The sequence below is a fragment of the Pelodiscus sinensis genome, chromosome 3 (genome assembly GCF_052426305.1).
Source record: "Pelodiscus sinensis isolate ZL-2025 chromosome 3, ASM5242630v1, whole genome shotgun sequence".
In the NCBI taxonomy this organism is placed as follows: domain Eukaryota; kingdom Metazoa; phylum Chordata; order Testudines; family Trionychidae; genus Pelodiscus; species Pelodiscus sinensis.
Genome location: NC_143054.1, coordinates 72,293,859 through 72,313,153, shown reverse-complemented (window position 1 = coordinate 72,313,153; position 19,295 = coordinate 72,293,859). Strand labels below are relative to the sequence as shown.

Here is a 19,295-nt window from a genome sequence, read left to right as displayed (position 1 = left end):
TACCTTTTAGATGCTTAGAAAATCATAGGAATGTACTGTGAATCACAAAGTCTGAGTTAGGTGCCCAGGATCCAAGACACTGGATGGGGAGAGACTGGCCTCTTAGACTGTGATTCACAAAAGCCAGCAGACTAGGCAGGGAATCACCTAGATTAGCCTCTAAGGGTACATCTACGCTGCACAGTTGTTTTGAAAAAAGCTATTTCGGAATAGTTATTCTGAAATAGCTTATTTTGAAATAGCTCGTCTGTACTGCAGGGAAGCCTCAAAATTAGTCCAAGGCAGGCTTCCCTAATGTAGACATGCTGTCTCGATTTAGAGGCCCAGGAGGCACTGCGGCGGAATAACTTAGAATGGCCCTGCTGAGGGGCTATTTCAAATAGCAGCAGTGGAGCATCTACACACACCTTATTTCAAAATAGGTATTTTGTAATAGGCATTATTCCTCGTAGAATGAGGCTTACAGATTTCAGAATAAGCCGCCTATTATTTCGACATTATTTCAAAATAACATAATGGCTTTGTAGATGCTTGCATTATTTTGAAATAAAGCTAATTAACTCAAAATAACAGTGCAATGTAGAGACACCCTAAGAGATGATGACAGGAGGGATGTGTATCAGGCCCCACCCTTCTCACTAAGATAGGCACCTACGTCTAGGCAGTAAGGAAATGGGAGCTCTATTGCTGTTAAATGCTTATAGCACTTCTGCAAGAGGCTAGGGGAAGGAGGACCTCTCTCATAACTTTGAGCCCAGTGGCTAGGATTCTCACCTGGGATGTGGGAGACTTTTGGTTCAAGTCCCACATTCACCTGACACTGAGAGATTTGAACAGGGACATGCCACATACTTCATAGGCTGAGGCCAGATTAAAGCTGCCTTCAAAAATGGTTTTAGTTGATATGTCCCCCGCTGGAATAGTCAATGTCAATCCAGATGAAATGAAAGGAAAATTACCTTAAAGATATGGTACAGCAGAGAAAACATCCAGAAACTAAGAATTTATACATTAGCTTCTTTACAGAGCCTGTCCATAAACAACCCGTATTTCCCAAACACGCTAGGCTGCATGTGCTCTTCTGACCTCCTCCTCTGATGGATAACTTTTAACCCCCCTGCTCCTGCTCCCATTGAAGTTGGTGACAATAATCCTGTTACCTGCAGCAGGTGTGCTTGATGGTTCAATATGTACTTACGATGACTGTCACTTTCCAGATTAATTGTTCCTTTTCTCACAAGCTTCTTGAAGGGGGAAAAAAAAGACTTTTCTTTAACCTGTTGGAAGAGTAATAAAGACCAGCAATTCCAGTGAGAATTGGAAGATTTTGACTTGGGGAAGCAAATTTAATAAAGAGTCCTCTTAAGAGAACACATCTCCCATCTAACCAAACATATACATTGCAGTACAGCAAAGCTGCTTCGAAATCATCTCATTCAGTGTAAAGCATGTCATAAGAGGATAAAATGCAAAAAAAAAAAAATAACCCAACATGACAAAGCATAAATCTCTTACATTAATTAATTTTCTGCTTAAGCCATAATAAAACTGAGAGGAGAACGGGGGGCCACTGAAACAAATACCTATTATGAGGATTATATTATTGCAGCAAAATGATTCAGTTGGCAGGCTTCAGCAGTGCATAGAGTCACTACTTAGACAAAGTAAAAATAAAGCATAAGCCAAAGGGAATGGATAGGCAGGAAGGTTTTGTCAAATGTGCATCATAGCGTTTAACTCCTGATTCAGTTTGCACATCACTTTGCTGTGCTAATCTAGGACTCAAATCAAACCCTTATTTCCGTTGAGTAGCACTTAATTTCATGTATCAGAGGAGTAGCTGTGTTAGTCTGAATCTGCAAAAACGGCGAGGAGTCCTGTGGCACCTTATAGATTAACTGAAGTGTTGGAGCATAAGCTTTCATGGGCAAAGACTCACATGCATCTGACGAAGTAGGTCTTTGCCCACGAAAGCTTATGCTCCAACACTTCAGTTAGTCTATTAGGTGCCACAGGACTCCTCGCCACTTAATTTCATGAATCTCAGTCGGACTGTTGTCATGACTAGGTGCTTTACTGTGTGAACAAGTACTTCAGAACGAGGGCCAACGTTTAGTATTCTGGTTGCTATGCCACAGGCACAGATGCGTACTTTACCACACAGCTAGCTTTCTGTCAGGCCAATAATCCTTAGGGCCTCAGGAGTTATGGAAGCTGTTCATCAAACTCTTCTGCGGGCTACTTTGTTGTGGAGTCAATGTGTGGCACCGTTGTAAGTTATTTTCACCACATTCTAGGACATTAGCTTATTGCCAATGGGTGGACAATCTCCATGAGACCCAGAAGATGCTTTCATGCAGTGGCCCATTCAGTGACCTGCTGAAGTGGATTCTGTGCCACCTAACGAAAGGAATTGTGAAACGAGAAATGTATGGCCATGGTATTGGCCGCTTCTCGGAAGAAGAAATATACAAGCTGATGGAGAAAGACATGCGGTCTCTAGCAAGCCTCTTAGGTAATGTACAACCCATTATATTCTATATTCAGCACAGTCACTTAGATTTATTGGCAATGCTCTCTGCTAAGCCATTTAAACATTATCTAGTTTGGAAACACAATACTGCCTGTTATGGCACTATCGTTCCATGTCTGTCTTCTGAGTTAAGGGGCGGTTGCTTTTTCTTGCTGCTATTGTACATGTATATTTCCAAATGCTGCCACCAGAGGCATAAGTTCATCTCCTGTTATTTTTGCTGGGAATTGTGTTTGTGTGTGAGGGCAGAATTTTGCCCAGGGCTTTCTGGCAACAAATATTTGTAAAGCTGGTGTTGGAAAATCCCTTGTAGATATTATAATTGTTTTGACAAAGTTGGGAATTTGATTGGCATTCACATGCTTTGAGCAAGCTGTTTACTAACAGGTTATAGCTGTTATTTGGTTGGCACTCAAGCTGGTTGAGTGGCTGTGTATCACAGCCCTCTCCTCCTCACTATTTACCATTCCTCCAGTCTTTGTTATCTACAGATTTTATATTTACTTCCAGGTAATTGATCTCTGCGAAACCCCAGAAGAAATACCCCTTTTCAATAATTATGTTCCTTGAATTTTCCTGGTTTTCCAACATTCCTTAAAAATTAACATCAGAGGTCTAGAGAACTTTTAGGATGCTTAGGTGCAAGATACCTTCAAAGAGATTCTTCAGGTAGCCTCAGGCAACAGCAGGGAGGATAGTGTAGATGAGGAAGAGGAAAAGGAGAATGGTCAGCAGGCAAGTGGAGAATCTGATCTCACCGACAGCCAGAACCTTTTTATATCTTTGGAGACAATCCCCTCCTCCTGGGACAGCTGGCTGCTGGGCCCTGATGTCTGGGAGGGCACTTCTGGTGAGTTGACATTTTTCATCATGTTACAAGTGGGTTAAGGCAGTTGGGTGAGATCTGTGGCGGCCATTCTGCCCTCCCTGCAATAGTTTGTTAACGTGTCTGGAAATGGAGTGGGAATCCTCCCTGCACATCTCTATGAAGGTCTCGTAGAGGTACTCTTTCATCCATCTCACAGGATTTCTGGGGAGGCCGGCCTTCTTCCATCCTCCACGTTAGGACCTTTCCATGCCAAGCCAGCAGTAGATGAGCTGGCATCATTGCAGCACCAAGCATTGCAGCATAAGGTCCAGGTTTATGGCCACATTTAGTCAGCATCCATTGCTTATCACTTGGTATGATTTCGGAGAAGACTGACATCAAACATGGCAACCTGGATGAAGCAGGAGAAGCTTTGTAACTGGTACCACTGAGGCAGTACACCCCCTCCCTCCTGCAGACTCCCCAGTGACCATGTGAGCCCCTGCCTTGTCACCATGGCTCCCCTTTGCAAACGCAGATGGTTGCCTAGCTGCAGGAGTTGCTATTTGCAGCCACTGTGTTGCGCATGCTTTCAAAGCAGATGCAAACGAGTGAACCCCAACCTGTTCCACACTCTGCCTGCTATCAAGTCGAGTCCAGCTGTTTCCTTAAGATCTCTGTGCTGTACCTGCTGCATAGTGGGCACTTAAAAACATAACTTTAGCCTTGAACATAACACATGCCTATTGTGTTGGACAGATGTTCTTTTATGCTAAGAGATTAGCTTCTGTGTTCTACAGTGTATCTCCTCTAAAGTTTGCCCATCGCTTTTTTGGTACGGCGAGTGCAACAGTGAGCGTGTGGCCACTTCTCCCAGCTCCTGCAGCTGTTTGGCTAGCACAGATCCGAAGGCAAAAACATAATAGGGATGACATGTTCAATGAGCAAATGCAATCCACCTGCATGGATAGGGTGCAGTTAAATGCGTGGAGGAGAATGATGGTGCATGCGGTGAGGAAAGCATGCAAGGAACATGAATTCAAAACACAGGAAGAGATCTTGTGTGGCAGCAAACAGAGCTGCTTAGCTGCCTGCTGGAGGTACAGAAGAAGCAGATAGAGCACAGAGCCCCTGTCCAATACATGCTGAATCAAATGTCCTCCTCACCAAGTTCCATAGTGTCCCCTCCCAGCCACCTAGGATGTATGTGTATGTCGGGGGGAGAGAGGGGGAGACAAAGGCAGCCTTCCACTCAACTCCCAGGTATGTCTCCCAAAATAGAAGGCTGTCATTCCTACACCAATGATTGCTGGACAGGGGGACTGTAGTATGCTGCTTGCACTTGTTCCCCCCTTCCTCCCAAAGCTCCCCCTAACTCCTTTTCTGTCTCTGCTTCCTTGTGTTGCCTCAGTAAAGATGCATATTTTTCTCAACCACAGTATCTTTATTGCTTGTGTTGAACAGAGGTGGGGGGAGGGGGACTTTATAAGGTTTACCGGCCAGCACACTTAATGCAGGGGGCACTTCATTAAGAGCAACATACATTGTCTGGTCATTCACAACGCTTTTTTCCAAAACCTCTCTAATTTGCATTGCCCCTTGATGTGCTCTCTTTACTTCCATGGAGTCTGGCTGCACATAATTAGAAGCTAGGTGATCTGCCTCGACTTCCCCACCCCCCAGCCTAAAATTTTCCCCCTCACTGCCACAGATAGTATGGAGCACACAGCAGAGTGCCGCAACAATGGGAATGTTGCTCTTGTTGAGGTTAAACATAGTCAGTAAACTGAGAAACTTTCCCTTTAAACATCCAAAGGCACATTCTACCACCATTCTGCACTTGTTCAGCTGGTAGTTTAACTGCTCCTTACTGCAGTCCAGACTGCCCGTGTAGGGCTTCCCGAGCTACGGGAGCAAGGAGTAGATTGGGTCTTCAAGGATCACTATTGGCATTTCAACATCTCCGATGGCAATTTTCCTGTTTGGGAAGAAAGTTCCATCTTACAGCTTCTTGAAGAGACCGGAGTTCCTAAAGATGTGCACATCATGTACCTTTCCCAACCATCCCACCTTGATGTTGAAGAAATGGCCCTTGTGATCCAGCAGTGCCTGCAATGCCATTGAGAAGTACCTTTTGCAGTTTATGTATTCTCTTGAAAGGTGCCACGTTAGAGATGTGTGTTCCATCTATTGCCCCACCACAGTTAGGGAACCCACATTGCAGCAAAGCCCTCTGCTATGTCCTGTATGTTTCCCAAAGTCACTATCCTTCATAGGAGAAGGGTATTGATTGCCTGGCTACTTGGGTCACAGCAGTCCTCACCCCACGGCAGTTTACCCACTCCAGATTGATTCCCAGCTGACTGGTAGCTGTCTGGTGTTACCAGCTTCCACAGGGAAATTGCCCCCAGAAAGCGGGTCTCTTTCTGGTATTGCTGCACTTCGGGGGTGGGGGCAAGCAGTTTGGAAAGTTCCATGAAAGTGGCCTTACGCATGCAAAAGTTTTGCAGCCACTGGTGATCGTCCCGTAGCTACATAACTATGTGGTCCCACCAATCTGTGCTTGTCTCATGGCACCAGTATACGACTGTGCCAAAAGAATCAATTGCCACCAGCATCTGCCAAGTGCTCCACTTAGAGATTTCATACACGTGTGTATTTGTGGCCTCTTCACATTCTTCCTCGCTCCCAGGGCTCTAGGCTAGGCTCTGGACATATGACATAAGACATGAGGTGTTTGCAATGATTACCATAGCTCTTTTCAGCAGAACAGGATCCATGCTTGCACAGAATGGATAGCCAGAGACAAAAGGGTGCAAAAAAGATTGTTTGTCATTGCTTTCAAGCAGGGAGGGAGGAAGAGATTGACTCTGGGGACTCTGGGCATTATGGGACTCTGAAGACTTGTACCCAGAATCACCCATTGCACTGTTTTTGTTCCCATTCAGGGGCACACACTAGTCTGGAATTGCAACATAGTTGGCTATTCCAGCACTAGGCCTCTTCTGAGCAGTAGTTACCAATTATACTGAATAGGGTGACAGTTTGGATTTGAACCGATATTAAGTAAATCCTTTAACTGAAGTCACCACTCTCATTTTCACTTGCAATCTGAGGAAAGGCCTGAAACCAGATCTCCACTAGTAAAAGACTAGTGCAGGACACTGGGCTGCCAGCTCCTTTTAGCAAAGACGTTAATCATGGGTCAGCTTTGATTTTTCCCTGAAAAGAGAAACTCATACATTCAACCACTACTGATAGCATGGAAAGCCCTGAATGCAGCAAAACCAACTCAGTGCATAGGGAGTAGCAGAAAGAAGGGGTACAGGAAGGGCTGGTGATTCTGTAACAGTATAGATCAGTTAGCCAATTGAGTTCCACAGGATTACATTGCAGTAATGGAGTCTGTTCCTGGGAACCTTCTCTGTGCCTAAGCCAGAATTTGACCCACATGCATAGATTCCAGTATTTGATATTTTTGGGGAACATGCCAGTTTCCAGTTACATTGTTTCAGTGAGATGCGTGTTAAAAAGATGCAATCCATTTTATAGTTGGGGGAGGTGCCTGCTGGTCTACAACTGGTCACCATTTTACCATTTACAGGTGACAAGAAGTATATCATGGGACCAAAGCTTTCTACTCTTGATGCCACTGTCTTTGGGCACCTAGCTCAAGCAATGTGGACATTACCAGGGACTAGACCTGAGAGACTAATCAAAGGTAAGACAATCGTAGAGATTTGGACAGCTCTTTTTTGGTAGTAGTCTCTGCTTGTAGTCCTAGGCTTTCAAGGAGATCTCATTATAATATGCAGAATGAGCCCTAGAAGCTCAACTAGAGGGCTTGTCCTTTGATGTACTCTGTAATATTGTCTTTCTATTCAAAGCTGCCTTCATTTTTCCTCATTATATTCTTCACACTAGTTGCTCCTAGTGCTGTACTTGGTAGGTTACTCTACAGCACTCTGTTTAAAGAATTTTGGCCTTTGCTCTATTAATGAATGAATGTTTTCAGAGTGTTCAATGATGAAATCATGATGGGCCAGGTTCTGCTTCTGTTGCTTACACTGAATAGTATCATACTCTGCAAGTAGCCCCAGTGAAATCCCAGAACCTTTGTGACTGCTGCAGATATAGGAAGAGAAAGGAACCCATGCTGATTTTTGGATTTAGAGTAATTTTGCAGAACTAGCAATTAGAAACCCCCCCCCACCTTTTTATTGGCAAGATGAGTCTGGAGTCTACATTTGATCTGGAGTCATAGACACATGAAAAATATAAAAGCCCCTAAGTTCCCTGATCCATTTTACATCTTCAATTTTCAGAGCAAAACTGCATATTAAAAAAAATGATAGACTGTAAGGAGGAGTGTGCCAGGAAGTAGTTTTGAGTGCGTCTACACAGCAGGTTGAAATAAGCTACGCAAATTGAGCTATGTCAATTACATAACTTATTTCGAAATTGGGAGCATCTACACAGCACTTATTTCAAAATAGAGCACTCTTCCTCCAACTTCCCATACTGCTCGTACAATGAGGGTTACAGGATTCGGAGTAAGTCCTCCAGCTTGATAGTATTTTGACATTATCTAAAAATAACTGCTCTGTAGATGTGGACTAAGTTATTTTGAAATAACGCTAGTTATTTCGAAATAATGTTGCTGTGTAGATGTACTCTATAATAGAAGAAGGATAGCATCTGGTCCTGTATAAGGGCTAAATACTGTAATAACAAATTTGGAGGAACAGAATCAAATTTGGAGTATTAAACATACTGGCTGCGTCTAGACTGGCAATTTTTTTTGCAAAAGTAGTAAGTTTTTCCACAAAAGCAGTTGCTTTTGCGGAAAAACTTGCCAGCTGTCTACACTGGCCACTTGAATTTGCACAAGAACACTGACGATCTAATGTACGATCGTCCATGTTCTTGCGCAAATACAATGACTCTCCCATTCGGGAAAAAGCCCTCTTGCGCAAATGCTTTTGTGCAAGAGGGCCAGTGTAGACAACTGAGAACCGTTTTGCGCAAAAAAGCCCCGATGGTGAAAATGGCAATCAGGGCTTTCTTGCGCAAAACCGCGTCTAGGTTGGCACGGACGCTTTTCTGCAAAAAGTGCTTTTGCGCAAAAGCGTCCATGCCAATCTAGACGTTCTTTTCCACAAATGCTTTTAACAGAAAAACTCTTCCGTTAAAAGCATTTGAGGAAAATCATGCCAGTCTAGACTTAGCCATTGAGATCTATTGATGAAAAACACTGGTATATAAGAGCCAGGTAGTATTATTTATTGTTGTTGTTACATTCTTCTCTTCTATGACTGTGGTCTCTGAAGGATCTCAGGCAAAATCTTAGGGGATCCTTGAATTTCAAGCATTAACTTTATATAGATTGAAAAGCCAATTGCTCTATCAAAATAACCAAATGGATACTCCCATCCCCTACAATTCTTTCCGATGTGACTCACCCAACCAGAGAGCTTCTCATGCTACGAAATATAGCACACAAAGTTTTTCCCTTGATGCCCTGTTGTGTTTTGTCCTTAACTGACATTTTTATAATATCTTCATAAATACATAAGAAAAATACTTTCATTCCATCCTTCCATCCCTAATTTCTAAGGGAAATTAGGTGACCATAAAAAAATCGTGTGTGCTGGTGATGAATGTCAAATTTATCTTGCAAACAGTACTGCCATCTTGTGGTCCAAAACCAAAATTTACCTGCAACTGCATTGCATTCTTTTAATAAAGACATAGAATATGTATGGCCAAATTCTGTTTTTTGATGCCAGATTTGTACAAAATGCGTAACAGGTTTTTTGGTGACAGATTTATAAAACAGTAATCATTTTCTTCTGAGCCACATTCATGAAAATTAATTCTAACTGCTTAACTTTAGGACTATACTCCTACATAACTCTTTCATTTTGACCATGCTTATCACCCTTTGCACTTTGTATTATACTGAACTTGTAAACAATATATTAGTATGTTTGATCATCTCTTAGCCTTTTGGGAAAAGGTCTTTAATATCTCCCTGGAAACAAGCCAGGAATATTTCTTTTAAAACAGCTCCCGTGAATTATCTTTGCATGGAACATAGTCACAGTTTGAATGATCAGGTGTATTTACCCTGGCTTATTTTACCATGTTGCAGGTGAACTGATTAACCTTGCTATGTACTGTGAAAGGATAAGAAGGAAATTCTGGCCAGAGTGGCACCAAGACGATGATAACACCTTGTACGAATCTGAGGGAAGTAGTGAAGCTAGCAAGAGTCACACTCCGTTTCAGGACTTCAGCTTTTATTCAAGGACAGAAACATTTGATGAGGAGGGGACAGAGAACAGTATTTCCCAAACACCTGACACGGATTACACTGGACACTCTCTCTTTGATTCTGATGTGGACATGGATGACTATTCAGATCATGCACAATGCAAGTGATGCATCCAAGCAACTCCCCTTTTGGGTCAGAAATGCTACTTCTTGGGACCAGTCCATGTTTCCCACATTCATGCCAGTGTGGAAGAGATCATTATGCTTGACACATTTCCCATGCTACTTGGACTCTTTCAGCCTTATTTCATTTTGTAAATCCATACACCTGGAGGCTAGGTTAAACAATTAGAACACAAATAGGCAAACAAGAGGTAGTAGGATCTGTAGACCTACGTATTGCTTCCAATGAAAACAGATTCCAAAATCATGAGAGCAAACCTACCATGGATGGAGTGGAGAGGTCATGAGAACTGGTTTGTGTTGAGGTTCTCCTCCTCACAGCAACAGGTTGACAGAAAGGGAAAATGGTTTATTGGAATTCCCCTTTCCCTCCTTGGTAAGCAGTGATTGCATATATTAATGCAGCAGGATGCTGGGGTACTTGACTCAACAGCTTCTTGCTTTCTGGGTATATATACTGTGCATGAAAGTGTGCAGGAAAGGAGCAGGTGTCTGGTCTCTAGTGCTTTCACAGATGGTTAATTAATACTGAAAAAAGCAACATTTTATAATTCCTTTACTGTACAGTAGCTGAAAATCTTTCAGTTTTATAACTTTTATTAGTTTAAAGGGACACTGCAAAGTATTTTACTCAATAATCCCTTACAAGATTTAGGAGCCTTGGCTAAATCCCCATCTCAGGTGTATATATACTCTGCTCTGTCCAAATGCTCTTTGCAGTTTTGATTACGTCAAGTGTTCTTTTCTACTTTTAGCTGCAAACTGTTATGTGGTATTGCCAGGCTCTGCTGAACAGGCTCTATGAATCAGCTTCACTGCAGTGCTGCTAGGCACTTCAGTCTCTAAAGTTTTTGTGTACCAGCTGGCAAAGTTTGTGAAGCACTTCGGAGTGCTGCAGGGTGTAAGATGTTATATAAAGTCAATACACCAGATCGTCAATAGTGCCAGAGGAGAACTCAAGATGCTTTAGGGGGAAGTCTAGGTGAGTTATCTATATTGTGCCAGATCTTGGGCTCTGGTACATTATCTCTAAGCAAGTTGGTGGTAGGGGTAGTATAGAACTATACTATACTGCTATACTAGTGCTGCAGCCGGTGCGGGTTCCTGCATGCCAGATGAATAGCCAGATTAAGGCAGATTTAAATCCCCTTTACTTCAACCTATGGAGGCTGAGAATCTGGCCGTTGTATGTAGTAGTAGTAGCTTGAAACTCACTTTGGTTTCTTTGTAGAACTGTTTGTTTCCTTCACACCACAGGTGCTCATACACATTTCTCGTTTTAGACTTTTATTGTGTAAATTCTTATGCACCTCTTTTTCTTTACTTATGTGAGGAGACATAGTGACTACACCTATGTTAAGTTAAGCAGGTACATGACTGGATGCTGGCACTGATTGACTGGCTTCATGCAGGGAAAACATGTTTGCGGAATTAAAGTATGTCGAGGTGTTTCTAAATATATTTAAGAAAAAATCAGATTTTGGATTCATGTACCTTGATAGTCTCTCTCAAAGTGTTTTCAGCATGGTTTTCATGGTTCAGGAAAAAAGTTGTTACGTGAACAGGCTCACTGTGCATTGTTGTTACTAATGTAGCTGATAATTAACTTGTTTCTATATCTTATAGTCTGGGCAGCTAAGAGTAAAGAGGCAGCTGAGGACTCTTTTAATGATTGAAATTGCTTCTCCTAATCCTGAGAATTCAAAATAAATGGAGGAGTTTCCTACAGCTTTAAAAAAATAATCTTTTGGAGATCTTTTCGCTAAGTGTGAAGACCCTCTCCAGCTAGGAAGATGCTTATTCCAGGGAATCACAGAACTGCCTGTGGATCTGAAATGGCAAAGATCCACAATGAGGCTAGCAGCTGCTCCTTGCGTTTAGGTGGGAAGATCTATTATAAAGACAGCAGATAGCTTGCATAGAGTGGGATCCATAGCTTTGTGTTTGTTGTGTAAAATAGGCCAGGGATTCCTTTGCAGTCATGCTTCTAGTGAACATTTCCAATCTCAGAGATGAGTACTATTCATGAAATGAATTCAAGCTAAGGTTTACTTGCAGATGACAGAGAGGAAACAGCAGTTCAAGCATTTAGGAATCTTGCTAGCCAACTAAGCATAAAACATAGGACACAAAGGATAAAGCCTCGGGATCAAAACGACAGGTGTGCTTGGTCAGAAACTCCTTTGAATCCCCACTGATTATTCAGCCTAAGTGTTACTTGAAGAAGTTGAGAAGTTGGAATCTGACTGAAAGAACGGCATTTGGCAGAGGAGTTTTGTTCTTCAGAAATATCACATGTGATGGGGAACCTGGTTTGTATCTGTTTGTTTTTGTTTATATGTTGATTTACCTTTCTAAGCTCTTTATTTGAAGGCAGTGTTTTCTTCAACTTTTTTACATCTGGAGCTTGAGTTTCAGGTCTGGAGTCCACTGCTGAAAACAGATGTGTCACAGCAATAAGCGACTGTATCTAAAAGATTAACATGAGTTACAAGTCAGTTGCATCTTTTCCAGTTGCGTAGGCTGGCAAATCTGCCTCTGATTGTGCTGTCAGTCTGCCACATCAGAACGGGAAAGAACCCAATCTAACCAGAAGTTATAGTTAACTTTCCCCCTCTTCATTCATGGAGTCTGATTCTGATCCCACGTTGCTGTAAACAGCAGTAAGCACGGAAATGAATGAAGTTAAATTGATACAAAAGCAGTGATAGAATAGCATTCTGTCCATCATGTTCTTAGGTATCTGAATTCTTCCTAAATCCTGATCTCAAGCTTAGCTGAACACAATCTCTCTTATAAGTATATGATATATCCTATACTTTGATATAGTCAGGGCTCAACAAATAAATACAATCTACTCGCCCGTGGTGAGTAGATTGCAACCTGGAAGAGCCGGGCGCAGATCGCCCGACAGCGCGACTGGTGAGCAGGGTTCGCCGTGGTTCGGCAAGCCCTGGATATAGTACTAGACTTATTTTCACTTTGAATGGCAAATAAAAACTAGTTGAGAGACATGATTACTGATCTCTGCCCATCTCTGGGGAGAGTGAAAAATAGAAGTACTGTAGTCTTTCCCTAAGGGTGTGTCTAGACTACAGGGTTTTGTCGACAAAAGTGGACTTTTGTCAACAAAACTATACCTGTGTCTACACTGCTGCTGAGTTCTGTCGACATAATGTCGACAGAACTCAGCAGTTTTGTTGACGGCTGTAAGCCTCATTCTACGAGGAATAACGCCTTTTGTCGACAGAGTTCTACACTGTCCTTTGCGTCTACATTGTCATGTCAACAAAGTGGCTTGCTTTGTCGACAGAACTGGATGTAGTCTTGATGCTCTGTGTCGACAGAAGCTTTGTCGACAGTATCTGTCAACAAAACTTCTGTCGACAAAAGCCTGTAGTCTAGACATACTCAAAATATGACTGGAATGTGAACAAGATTCCCCGCCCCCACTGTTGTTCATTTTCATTCACATCCACCTTGGATAGAGGTGACTGGAGCAAAATCATTAAAAATCTGTGCCATGTCTTCTGACACAACATTTGCTGGATATGGCCTTTAGATATTAGAAGTCCCACAAAGCAGCAGGAATAGGAGAGGGAAGGGGATTGAACTAGATGTCCTAGTCTGGGTATCTTCTGTACTTCAAATTCTGTATTATAGGGACAGGCAAACAGTGTGGGGAGAAAAGGCCTGACTCTCCAACTCTGTTCATGTGAGTAAAACTTACTTATGCAAATTTCCCAATTGAAGTTACAGACACAGTGTCCTCAGTTAGAACACTGTAAATCTGGAACACCTCCTTGGATTCAAACTGGTCTAATAATATAGGATAATATTTGGACCAATGTGTCTGGCTGCTATATCAACAGGTTCATGTGAGATCAATAGAGCCACTTAAATAAAAATTACTACTCTGAGAATTGCAGATTTAGTCCCAAGAGAAGGAAGAAGTGCACTGAAGATAGCGTCTCCCATTGAAAGTTAGGTTGGAAGAACAAGAGTGCTACAGTCACTTTATGCTTTTTTTATTCTGAATATCCAAAAATTTTTCAGTGAAGGCTTAACTCGAAACTGACAAGCGCAGTAAGACATTTTGTTTTAGAAAAGTAACAGTTTTAAAAATTTGCAAGGATCGAAAGACACTACAAATGCAGAAGCCTTGGTCAATATCAGCTGAGATTTATCTAGGTATTGTTCAGTTGGGTGAATGTATTTACAATATGTGCTGTGCCTTTTGTTTCTTAGAAGCAGCTCAGGTTTTTTACAGGAGTAACATTTTCCTCATTATAGGTGCCCTGGAAAAGTTTGTATTTTGTTTGTGTTGCTCATAGTGTTTTTTTGATTTAAACTGTAGAAGAAATTGCAGAAACTATGTATGTATGTTAAATATACATGTATATTATTTTTTGAGGCATGGCAGGAAATTTTTATCTTAAATTTTAGCCTGTTCAGAAACAAACATCAGCTATTTCTCCTGCGAGAGCTGGCCAAAAAATTTTTGTGCACCCCTATTTTTTTCAATAGGAAATGCCTTTTAGCCAAAACAAATGCCTCTTCGCAATAAATGCATAAAATAGCTTTGGTTCAAATCTTTTTGGTTTTTTTGACAAAAAAGTTAGCAAAGAAACATTGCATTCCTGCCCCCTTTTCCAAGAGCAAAAGAGTTTTTAAAAAGTGAGAGAGAAAAAATCTCCCCCCCTGGATTTTTTTTTGGAAATTTTGAAAAATGTCAGAAATGCAAAATTTTCTTTTCCTTTCCATTGTTTCATGGAAAATACTTAGCTTTTTTGACTAGCTTTCTGATTAAATCTATTGAGTTGATAACTGTCAATGGGCCAGTGGTCCTAAAAAAATCTCATAGAATCATAGAATCATAGAATCATAGAATCATAGGACTGGAAGGGACCTCGAGAGGTCATCGAGTCCAGCCCCCCGCTCTCAAGGCAGGACCAAGCTCCGTCTACACCATCCCTGACAGATGTCTATCTAACCTGTTCTTAAATATCTCCAGAGAGGGAGATTCCACCACCTCCCTTGGCAATTTATTCCAATATTTGACCACCCTGACAGTTAGGAATTTTTTCCTAATGTCCAATCTAAACCTCCCCTGCTGCACTTTAAGCCCATTACTCCTTGTCCTGTCCTCATGAATGCTGCTATCCTAGATATAAAAAAACCAAATCAGATGATGTTTAAAAACTGGAGGACTATCCCCATCCAAATATAACACTGTAGGTCATGCATTTTTATCTTTAAAACATTGATAGTGTCCCTTTGAAACCATTTCCTCTTTGAAAAATATTGCCTGAAATATTTTGTAACAATGATACAGACACAAATTTCCTTTTGTCACCGGTGTCTGCTCAAGTCATCATGACAGTTTCCTGCTATTTCCATTGAAAGGATTTTATCTGTCAAGTAATAAAACTTACAAAATGTTGCCTGGAGGTGGTGGTGGTGATGGGGGAAATGTGTTATGTGTAAAGGTCTAAGCAAGGGTGCTCAGCAAGTGGAATTTTGTGGAAAGAGATGAACCTTAAGTAGCTCTTGACTTTAAATGTTGAAATAATAATCTGAGTCCTTTGATTTTTGACACTAAGGATACTCTCAATGTAAGACGAAAAATAATTGTACATCCGTGCAACATTATCGATTTGGCATGAGTACCTCATAGGTATGCTTTGTATGCAGCAAATTATACTCATTAAATGCAAAATTATGTTGTATATCCCAGTATCCGGGAAATGGAAACAGATGTACATACTACAGCAGTGAGTCTCACATAGGTACATTGATAACTTCAGTTTAGAGCAATGTCAAGGTAGCACTATCTAATCATTCATAATGTCTCATAGACAAAGATGACTTTGTAGATCTTTGAAGGACTCAGTTATAGGGTCAGAGGGGTAGTTGTGTTAGTCTGTGACTTGAAAAACAATGAGCAGTCCTGTGGCATCTTAGAGACTAACAAAAATATATGTATAGTATCATGAGCTTTTGTGGGCAAACATCTGAAGAGGTGGGCTTTGCCTGCAAAAGCTCATGATACTTTATATTTGTTAATCTCTAAGGTGCCACAGGACTACTCAGTGATAGTGTGTATAGTCTCCAGTAGCTTCGTAGTGCCATAAATTGCAGTTATTATTTAGAGCTAAATAGACAAAGAAGATATTTCTTTTGATAGGTGTTAACTATTATATAAGGTGGCTATTGGCCTGTCCTTTCACAAAGATCTGTGTTTGTTCTGGAGAATTGATGGTGTGTTTATTAAAGCATGTTAGTCCTGGTGGGAGCCTTTGGAAATAATTTTGGTACAGACAGTCTTACATGGAGCTTAGTTTTAGACTTATCAGTGTGCCTGATGTTGTGAGGTATTGTGCCTTCAGTTACAGAGATAGACACAGTTGTCGGTGAGAGCAGGGGCTGTATTCACTGGCTCAGCAGGTCTCATCCAGGCCTATATGTCCTGAGTTCCTATCCTCCTGTATTCCACATGAAATTAGTAGGCACTGAAGGTACTCACTACCTCTCTGTACCTCACAAGATGAGGCCCATGTGTGATGGGAGGGGGGAACTGCTTATTCTAGTCTTCATTTCTTCGCCTTAGTGGAGAGGCAGGTACAAAGCTAATCAGCTCTGACTCAAATTTTGTGGACTCTTTACTTTAGTCATCATGGAGGGCCACCTTTTCATTCCTCTTCTGTGGTCAGTCTCCTTATTTGCAGAGATTTTGAAGTTCCTTTATTTGGGTGCTAGGAAAGGAAATGAGGTGTGTGTGTCCAGCACAGGAATCTTATTGCAGAAGAATCTTTCATGGGACATCTGTAGTGATGAACCTCTAGGGCCAAATCCTGTTTGACCTTCTTATAATTTAGTTTTTCTTGCATAACAGATGCCTAGAATTTCACCCAGTAATTCCCACATCAAGCCCAACAATATATGGTCAAACTAGAGCATATGTTTTAGAATGAAATTTACTTTTGATTTAGAGTGAAATCCTAGTCTCATGGAAGTAAATAGCAATTACCCATTAGCTTCATTGAGGTCTGTATTTCATCCAAAGGTTCTGAGTGATGGAAAATCTATCATATCCCCGTTACACTACTTCTATGGCAAATAACTCTCATGGTTAATAATTTGCACTGAACTGCTCACTAGAGTATAACAAGCAGGATTTGGCCCTTACTTAGACATAGCTTCATTGAGTATAATTTTAATAACTTTAATAATAATTTTATTAACTATAATAAATTATAATTAACTATAATTTAATTATAATTTTAATAACTATAATAATTTTAATAACTCACGGTTAATAATTTACACTGAACTGCTCACTAGAGTATAACAAGCAGGATTTGGCCCTTACTTAGACATAGCTTCATTGAGTATAATGATATTTTTACAGAGCAGTGTTTGTGTGTTTCTCCACCTTTCTCTATAATTTGTTATTCTGATTAATCTGTGTTAGGGTTAATCTTTCCCAGAATGTGTAAGTTTTTATTTTCAGGATACTTCGGAATTACAGGACCCAACATTTGTATAATTATAGTACATAGTTAAGCTGTGTTGTGGACAGAATAGCGGGTGTGTGTGTGTGGAAGATGGGGTGGGAGTAGGTTACAATTGACTATATGTTGCACAAAGTTCACCAAATAATAAAGTAAAACATTGCTAATTGAGAAATCTAATGCTACAACTGCATTCGATTGTTTGTGTGTGAACCTACATGAGACATGAATTATTTTAGCTTTGTGATTACTACTAGTGTATAAAGCCATATTTAAACTTGTACATTTGATTGTAACATAAATTTAAATGGTGCACTATATTGATCAATGTACATACATATGAAAATCCGTATATTTGGTCTTAATGCTGTATGTAATTGATGTGTAAATGATAACAAAAGGATATCAAATACTTTGCTGTGATGTCTTTATTTAGAATAGCTCTGCTGTTTGCAAATCTTCATTGTCTAACTTTATACACCAGAGGAATCTCTGAAGTGCTAACAGTTGGTATGCATTTAAATGATCCACTTACAGATACTTGTTGTTGCATGTTGGAGTTTAGAGTAATAATTTACACCCTGAACCTGAAAATGCATACGCATATATGTATCTTGAAGCACAAGAATAGTTCCATTAAAGTTAATGAGTGATATCCTGGCCCTGTTGAAGTCAATGGGAATTTTGACTTCTGTAGGACTAGGATTTCACCCCGCGGTACTAATCATCTGCTTAAAATCAAGCACATATTTAAGTGTATGCAGGACCAACCCATAAATCATAAAATATAACATTTTCAGATATTCTTTTTACTCCATGGGATTTCAACTTTAATGCATTTAAATGGGAAATAGAACCTGGAAAGACTCCCTGAGGACAGTATTTTATAATTCAGGGATAGAGAAATTTTCCAGTTCCCCACTGGAAATGTACTGCTATGGGTAAAGCAGTTGAGAATTCCTTGGCTATGTCTACACTCATGGTGTCTTGTGCAAGAAATATGCAAATGAGGCTAAGCATGGAATATCACCGAGCCTCATTTGCATACCTAATGAGCCGCCAGTTTTGCAGAAGAGGCTCTTGCGCCAGAAGGAGCTGTCTACACTGCCCCTTTTTGCGCAAGAAATACCCTCTTGCACAATGCTGTTACGCCGATTATTTTCAGGAATAATGGCATTGCTCAAGAGGGCTTTTCTTGCGCAAGAAGGGGCAGTGTAGACAGCTCCTTCTGGTGCAAGAGCCTCTCTGCAAAAATGGCGGCTCATTAGGTATGCAAATGAGGCTCGGCGATATTCCACGCTTAGCTTCATCTACATATTTCTCGTGCAAGAAGCTGCGAGTGAAGACCTAGCCCTTGACACCTACTATCCTGGTTTCTGTGGTAGTTTCTAACCCAGATGGTTGTAGGAGCAGAAAAATGCCTCAGGCTTTTTAATACCTAGATTGTTTCCTTTAACTTCTCCTACAGCAAGAGAACATTCTGAAAAAAAAGCCACAATAATTATTTGTGTAACTGGGGAAATATTTTCCCCCAACTTCCTCATTCCAAAAGGGCTGAATTGTTCTTGGTTTAAAAAAACACCTTGGTTAAAAAGAAGATTGTGTCTGGCAAGTTTAATCTAATTTGAATATTTTGAAATATTAAAAGCGACTCTAAATTCTTGGGCAACCTTAGCAATGCAGGTAGAATATAGCAGGAACTGTATGATTCTGTGGTGAGTAATAAGGATTTATTGGTGTGGACATGGAATGTCTGCATTATTCACACCTAACCAAGGCCTAGGTTACATACAAGAACATGCTGTTTGTAACAGGTACTTTACAAGAATACAGGGAAATGTTTATGCCCCCAACCCTGCAAACACACATCTGTTTAACTTTAAGCACAGAGTTAATTCCACTCAAGTTTGCGGGAGGATTCCTGTGCCATGCTAAGCAAATACGTAACTGTTTTCAAGACTAAGGTTTTAGACCATTTTAA

At 40.8% G+C, this 19,295-nt stretch overlaps 1 protein-coding gene across 1 annotated transcript in view; it reads left to right on the top strand.

The window, feature by feature from the left end:
* The window catches only part of FAXC (failed axon connections homolog, metaxin like GST domain containing), a 42,342-nt gene extending 24,139 nt beyond the window's left edge, over positions 1-18,203 (top strand). Inside the window, exons 4-6 of the mRNA XM_006118430.3 lie at positions 2,298-2,515; positions 6,946-7,062; positions 9,496-18,203. Of these exons, the coding sequence (XP_006118492.2) occupies positions 2,298-2,515; positions 6,946-7,062; positions 9,496-9,785 (625 nt within the window). The 3' untranslated portion in view covers positions 9,786-18,203. The remainder of the gene's footprint in view (positions 1-2,297; positions 2,516-6,945; positions 7,063-9,495) is intronic.
* Positions 18,204-19,295: the final 1,092 nt, after the last annotated feature.